Here is an 8,213-nt window from a genome sequence, read left to right as displayed (position 1 = left end):
CAATTCATGTGAATATGACTGAAAAAGTTCATTTTTTCTGAAAAGGTGGTGTCTATTTACTTGTGACCACGCTGTGTACATGTATAACATATAGAATGGTAAATAATGATTTCTAAGCTCATAATATCAAGTACAGTTATAAAATTTTCCATGCTGATTTAGTTATTCTACATTAATTTGCTTATACTCATTAATACTCCTATTATGTGAAGACTGAACACAGATATAATAACAATTTAAAAATTAATAGAAATAAAATGAAAAACACTGCAAAGAATTGTTTTTGTGGAAAGTTTTCTAATTTATTTTAAAACTTACTTGTCTGGATTTGGAGTTTCCTCCACTTGCAAACTTTTCTTTGTTTTTGTGTCTGGTGATAAAAGAAATAAACGAATCTCTGAAATTCTACATAATGAATATTATTTATGATTTTAACATTATACACAAGTGCCAAAATACTATAATTACTGCTTAGTGTTTTGTAATTTCTACTAAACGTATTTCTGACGAAATTTTGAGTGGCCCAATATTTTTGATGCAAATAAGGGTAAATCTATCTTAATTTTATTGGACCACCAAATTTTTCATGCAACAAAAAATTTCTCACATTACTATTGCATAGATTTTACTATCAATTTGCATTTTTTTAAAACTTTTTTTTAAGGTAACAAAGAAGAATTACACTTAGTAAATTTTCATTATATCACAATGGTTCCCAAACCCTTTAGAAAGTGCCCACTTTCTCTTCTCCATGGTGCTTGATTGCTCCTACCCAGACATATGTACATACACCATTATAAAAAAACAACATGCCATGCACTATCACTAAATACTAACACACACACACCCAGAACAGCATTGGATTAATAAACAATTTCCAGAACCAGATGGATGAGGACTTCATCCAATAATATGCAATATACAAAAGGCACCAAAGTGCTATCTAGTGGTTCTGACATGATACCAGCAGTAAGATTCACTTTACTTTACAGAGATAGGAAACGTGTGTGTGTGTGTGTGTGTGTGTGTGTGTGTGTGTACATTAAGTTTTCTATTCTATTTATGAATTTATCATGTCCCGGGTGGTCCTCCTGTGGGGTAAATCCCCAGTTTTAAAATCCCTGCTCTAACACAAGAAATGGGATAACAAGTAAGTACAGAGAGTTGGGTATGTTATATTTCAGTACTCGTGGAGCATGTCATCATGTCTAATCATGTTTTATCTGATGACTATGCATCCTGGCAAAAGCCCTGCAGCATAGCTTCTATTACAAAAGTCTCATAAAATAGCCATGTCCAAAGCATGCTACTCTTCCCTGCTTGCTTTCCAATATCCATGTAATGTAAGTGGATGACTTTTTTTCAGCTCCTATTTCAACAGTCTGATCACAGAAATCCAAATGACCTATGTTTTTGTATGGAATAGCATGAATACCAGTCTCATTCTTCAGCTGCTTAAGGTATGTAACTGCTAAATGAGAGCTTTGACTGGAAGCCGTATCTCGATGAAATCATACATTGTTTACCTCGTTTCTGTACAAAGATAGTATTTCTGTGTAGTACAAAAGGTCCAGAACATTGGTCTGATAGCAAGAAGGGTTCACTTTGACCTGATCATTAATGTGTCTCTGGTACAGTATTCAGTGATGACCATAAATCCCATTGAAAACGTTTTGTGACATACCTTATACCACTTTTGGAAATTTTTGTCATACAGTGACTACAGTAAAATGGCACAAGACTTGTTACAGCTATCAAGGGACACGTTTTATTAAGTATCACCAAATACTGCAATTTGTTTTCTAGCTAGGTACCATTCATACAGTTTTATACAGTTGGTCTTCCTTTCCTGGATATTTTGTGGAACCATCTTGTGTACATGTAGCTTCTGTCACATTTTCAGCAGGAAATCCTTCTTCATTATGTTGTATACTATTGCCTTGGGTACATTAATGGCTTTTGCTAATGATCTTTGTGTTCATGTATTCTCACTTGTTACAACTAGTTGCATGACTTTTTTTGGATGGTCCCAAGACCCCAAGTTGATCCATATTCCTTTGTTCTTCCAATGCCATTATAAAGAAAGAATATCTCTGTCTGGAAAATTTTATATCTCTAATCTGAACACATCTTTATGATCTGAGTATGAGGGATGTTTTATACCTTTCCCAAAAATAATCAATTTTTGGTGGTATCACATTACCTACAAAATGCAAAATAATGTCAAAATGTAGCTCTGATGTATGCTATTATATCATAACTTTATATTGGTTGTAGTTGTCACATGACTTGCAGATTTGCATATCCAAACTTATTTTAATATACCATACTCAGCCCTCTGTTTTTGGAAACAAAACAAATGTTATCTGTATGAAGTACAGTACAAAACCTATTAGTGTTATTTGATTAGAGACTGTGGATTCTTACCTTTCTCAACAGAAGAAGGATAGCTAATACTTCCACTATTACTTAGAATATTTCTCAGGTTTTTACTTTCTATGTGCTTCCATTCACTAGCATTGTCACTTTCCATCTTGTTATTAATCACAGAGGCTTTTTTAATGGGCGTAGAAGGTAAATTATTTTTAAGAATAAGTTTATCACTCTCTTTAGTTGAAAAAACATCTTCTGTTCCTGCCTTCTTAAGTTGTTCCCAAGAAGGTTCTGGTTTGGGTTGTGATGGAAATTTGGAGCTGAAAGTATTGAATCTCTCACGAGTGGAGGCACTTCTGATGAGATCACTAGAGATATCAGATTTTTTGCCAACCTAGAGAAAGAGAGAGAGAGATTTAAAAGAGTAGTTATTTTAAGATTGTAATAAAATTATACACAAAAACAGTAAAAGATCTTTCACATTTGTGTTCATTACCATAAGCATACTCTGAGCATGCTGGATGTCCTCGGTCCAATTTTATCTTATTTTGCAAAATGGCAAAACTAACATTACAAACATCACGACCTTAACAAACAAAAAACGTACTGCTTGCTGCACAGAGCTATTATACTAATTAACCTAAAAAAAAAGTCTACATAATCTTCTATTAATGACCAGGAATTATTAGTAACAGTTAAAAGGCCAAATGGAGCACCTATACTGATAATATATTACCACAATTATTTCTTATTATTACGATGTTTTCAACAATGATCACAAACTGTACAACACTTTACCTCAGAACAAATTAAAGCCTGATACTAGATGATTAGAAAAACTAGAGAAACTTAGCTCTATTATAAACAGTGTAAACATTTCAATTATACATGCACATTATGAAAATATAAAGCTGTTACAAGTGGGTATTAGTAGCTAGAAGTGAAAAGAGCTAAACCAAAAACATTAATTAATTTTACAGCCATAAGGAAATCTGGCTCTGTATTCTGAAGTAATATGTAAAGAAGTTTGATGGCCACAGGAAAATAAAATTAATTTGGAACAGCCATTTTTATGATCACTGGTGGTGCTATGAATCAAACGTGTTAAAATGATGCCAATCACAAAAGTGCTTCTCACTATTTGCCAGCAGATCTCGATGTGAAGTACAGTGTATTAAGTACACTGAATGGTACTGTAGTGCTGAATTCCCAATTACCCCACACTTACAAATATATTTAACTCTTTAAACCTTTAATTTTTTTGCAGGTTCTGCAAGAATTATTTTCATGATTTCCTAATAATTATCAGCCAAAGAGACATAAATATTATTGGATGCTGTCACTGTCCACTTGGGTTTATAAAGTTAAAGTAGTCTTATTTTGAGGGTAGACAGTTACCTCTTGTAATAATGCACACCATCCTGAATGATCCTTGAACTGGAAACAACTTAATTAAACTGATTAATTTTGTTGTAAACATGCTAAGTTGTATTTAACAGTTCATTTAACTAAACTTAAGTTTTTGTTTTGTACTTTGAAACACTTGAAACAAATCATTTTTGTTTTATCTTTTAAAATACTCAAATTTATTAATAAACTTTAGCCCATTTTAAAACCCTAAATATCCATGAATCTTGAGTTTGTGTAAAAAATATTGTACGTGAGTCTTAAACAACCCTTGGTTGTGTCTTTCTTCAATGGTGACAGCTAAGTTTTGCAAGATTGCGATAAACCCATGGCAAATTATAAAATAACAACAGAAACATACCTGATTTCCAACATCTGTTACTGTAGCTTTGCCACCAGGGATCGTTGCAAACCTTTTGTTTCTACCCCTTATTGTATTTGATGGAAAACGTGACAGAATGTCAAACCACCTGCAAGAATTTCCAATGATTCAAAGTGATCAATAAGAAATATCCATCTTAAGTGTGCAATTACTAGATTTTATAACAAGATTTAAATGTTTTAGTATTTGTTTACCGAATATAGTTACTTACTGAGTAATTATGAATAATTATTTTATTATCTTCAGAAGAAATCACTTTTTTTACCTTCATGCAATGGTTATATCAAATTATAAATGCACACAATCTCCTGACATGAACCCTATTGAAAACCACTGGGCCATACTCGACCGGCAAGTCAAGAAACAACCAAAAAACCAACTTCGAATAGCGATCTACTCCAAGTTTTGAAGCAAGAGTGGGCGAAAATCCCACAATCTAAAATTGACGACATGATTCTCACGATGCCCCAAAGGATCAACGAACTCCACGAAGCGAAAGGGCTTTGATTTTGTTTTTTAATACATAAATTTAGTGGATTGTACAGCCTAGTTTGACCAATAAGTCCTGTGTTGTCCTTAAATGTTATATTATGTGTATGTAAAAAAAAAATCTCTCTCTCTCTGTTTTGTTGATATAAGAAATTGAAATTGTATTTCTGGTACTTAGGTAAACCATGTTAAAGTAGTTAAAAAATGATCCCTTACTTTTGTAATTAGACATAAATCCCAAAATGATATGTATAGGACATATCTAATCTGAAAACACAGAAGTTGGTTCCTTTCAAAATTATTAATTAATAACTCCTCCTGGAGGCCAAAATTACAATTTACCATTGTTTTTCATATCAATCTATTAAGTTTTGCATATACATGTGTAAATGGTCAATCTTAAATTCTAGAAAGTATGGTTTTAAATATTTTTGACCATGATGTTCTTAGGCTACTCATAAAATTTCTTTCCCTACCCAACTTTAACCTTTATATATAATTTTATGTGCATGTATATTGAACCTACTTGACTTGTTTGTTATTGTATTTCAAAATACAAACACAGATTATTTTGTAAAATAAGACTATCACTTAATCCCTTTTCTGGCAACTGAATTTAAGGTCTAGTACTTCTGAAGATAAAGAAATTTAACTTGAAATACTTTTAAACCAGAAATAAAAAAGTAATATGATAACTCTCTAATTACAAACTTGTTTTTATACTATTTGCTACTGGTGTAGATTCATATAATGCTTCCTACTGACTTCACGTATTTAAAGTCTAGAGAACTGATAAAACAAAATTGGTGAAACGAGTGCTTTCATATAATGGAATTAATTGCAATAGTGATGATACATTCATTTAAATGTTTGGTTGTTCATATGTTATTAAGGACTTTGCGACCAACAAAGCCATGGACCCACAACCAATTTGGTGTATAAATATTTTAAATAAATTTGTTTAAAAATGCTGATGGGATTCATATTGAACCTCACTGGCAAATCAAGGGTTAAAAAAATTTCTGAGAAGGTTTGTTTTATAGCAAAGCCGCATTGGACTATCATCTGATGTGTCCACCACAGGGAATCGAACCCCAAATTTTAGCACTGTAAGTCTACAGACTTACCACTGTTCCACTAGAGGACTTCTGAGAAGGAAGGACATATTCTCATAAAAAAAAAAAGATACAGTTTTCACTATAAAATAGGCTTTTACCATTGAAAGTCTAGCCAGAAAATGTAAGTAATAAAAATAAATTCTTTATCCAAGATAAGTACAAGTTGGATGTAAAGTAAAAACAGCAAATTATTAGTTAACTTTAATGAATTTCTAATATATTGGTTGAGAATTATTTCTATATTTACTGCTACCTGTACAAGTCTACTTCCAAGTTTCTGTCTAGATATTAATTAATTAAAATGCTTTGAACAGAAGGAAAAATGAAAACCTTATCATTATTGCCATTAATTTTATGTATTATTTCCTTTTTTTTTTTATAATGGTTGTTTACATAAAAAAATTATTTAATTCTTGAATAAAATAAGAAACTTATAAGATATGAATAAAGTATAACTAGATGTTTTTTTTTTTCTCCTTCCACAAGTCAACTTTGATAAACATTCCACATGAACTAAAAGAGATAATTACAAAAAAAAACACTTCTGTTTAGTTAGCAAGTTTCTCACATCAATACTCAATGTTTTTACACACACCAATTTCTCTCTTCTTTGCTGGTTCCTTTGATGAAATGAACTTTGTCAGGGGTTGCGATAGCAATGGAAAACTGGTTTCCTGTAACATTCTCTCCATCCGAGACCTCCAGTGCTTTGTTCATGTCTATCACCGCTTGAGGTACAGTATCAGGCTACAGTGTATGGAATAGATGATGTCACAAGCTAATTAGACTGAGTTAGAGTTATCATAGTTGAAACCAAATCTGTTTCACAATCTTCTTCCTGCATCATTACATACATACATACAATTTAGTGCTTCCAAACTTAACATCACATGCCTTGATAATTCATTGTATTCCCTAGTTGTTTTTTTAGAAAGCTTGTCATCATTTACCCTGAGAATTCTTTTTTTCTTTTATGATTCTATCAGAATGTTTTAATACTTTAAAATGACCACTTGTCCTAAAAATTTTATTTTGGGTTTACATGACAAGTAATGCTCTGGTCTTTGAAATATTCTAATTTTATTCTAGCATGCTCCATTTCTTAAGCCTTATTTGTTTTATCAAAAGTAACTTTAAAACTACAATTTTGCTAAAAGATACTCTAAATAATCTTCTAATATGTGTTAACATAACTTTTTTTTTAATTGGGCACAAAGTTTAAGATTATAGCGGTAGTTGAATATTAACATTAATTTTAATTTTTTTTCTTGAAAGCTTAACACCAAAACAATCCCTTAGATACAGAATGTTTCTAAATTTGTATTTTTAATTAGAAAAATAATAAAATAATTGTTTATTTTTGATTAGTTGCAGGTTGTGGTGTAACATGATGCTCTAAACTGGTGATGTTTATAAGCCCAGAACCTTAGAAGACTTTTTATGGCATCTTTTAACCAGAAACATAAAAGACACGGTATTTGAAATATTTTCTGTATCCTCTTAGTGTTATAATCTTTGCATTTTGCAAAATAAAACTTAAAGCTTCTAAATTCAAACTTTTATATACTTATAGTAATTATTTATAATTTATAGGGACAACAACAACCCCTCTTTCCCTGCAGGTTAAGTGTTATAACCTTTGCATTTTGCAAAATAAAACTTAAAGCTTCTAAATTCAAACTTTTATATACTTATAGTAATTATTTATAATTTATAGGGACAACAACAACCCCTCTTTCCCTGCAGGTTAAGTGTTATAATCTTTGCATTTTGCAAAATAAAACCCAAAGGTTCTAAATCTTTACTTTATACTAAATTCAAACTTTTAAATATATATAGTCATTAGTTATAATTTATAGGGACAACAACAACCCTTCTTTCCCTGTAGGTTAAGTGTTATAACCTTTGCATTTTGCAAAATAAAACTCAAAGCTTCTAAATCTTTACTTTATACTAAATACAAATTTTTAAATATATATAGTCATTATTTATAACTTATAGGGACGACAACAACAACCCCTCTTTCCCTGTAGGTTACCTATTTACTTTGTTTCTAGGAAGACGTAAATTTTTTAACAATAAAAAAAGGTCAATAGATCAAATAACAAAACTAAGTACATCAGTTTTATGTTTCGCTATCTTCTGACCAAGGAGTAAGCTTACTCTGTAGATCAGAACAAAAGATTACTTACAACTTAAAGAAGTTAATTCTACATGACAAACTGAAGTACACAGTGTCATATATCAATACACATGAAAACTAAAATCTATAATTATTAAAATGCATTGAATCATCAGCTAGTATCCTTATTATTAATGATATTTTCATTGTTAGCCACTGATTTTACAGTGAGAAGTTATAAGAAATAACAAAAAAGTTAACAGATGCATTATGTTTGTTTGTTTTGGTAATTTCGCGCAAAGCTACACGAGGGCTATCTGCG

The 8,213-nt window shown here is 31.1% G+C and overlaps 1 protein-coding gene across 2 annotated transcripts in view; it reads right to left on the bottom strand.

Annotated features, from left to right (window-relative positions):
• The window catches only part of LOC106466604 (protein outspread-like), a 35,385-nt gene extending 28,871 nt beyond the window's left edge, over window positions 1-6,514 (bottom strand). For both annotated transcript variants that reach the window (XM_013926898.2, XM_022394639.1), the window contains exons 1-4: window positions 6,365-6,514; window positions 4,142-4,250; window positions 2,428-2,767; window positions 319-370 (exon numbers count right to left, since the gene is read on the bottom strand). In XM_013926898.2, coding sequence (XP_013782352.1) covers window positions 319-370; window positions 2,428-2,767; window positions 4,142-4,250; window positions 6,365-6,486 — 623 coding nt within the window. In that variant the 5' untranslated portion in view covers window positions 6,487-6,514. The remainder of the gene's footprint in view (window positions 1-318; window positions 371-2,427; window positions 2,768-4,141; window positions 4,251-6,364) is intronic.
• Window positions 6,515-8,213: the final 1,699 nt, after the last annotated feature.

Source organism: Limulus polyphemus, unplaced genomic scaffold, assembly GCF_000517525.1.
Source record: "Limulus polyphemus unplaced genomic scaffold, Limulus_polyphemus-2.1.2 Scaffold2317, whole genome shotgun sequence".
NCBI lineage: Eukaryota > Metazoa > Arthropoda > Merostomata > Xiphosura > Limulidae > Limulus > Limulus polyphemus.
The sequence above is the reverse complement of the archived record's forward strand: the minus strand, read 5'-3'. Positions and strand labels throughout refer to the sequence as shown.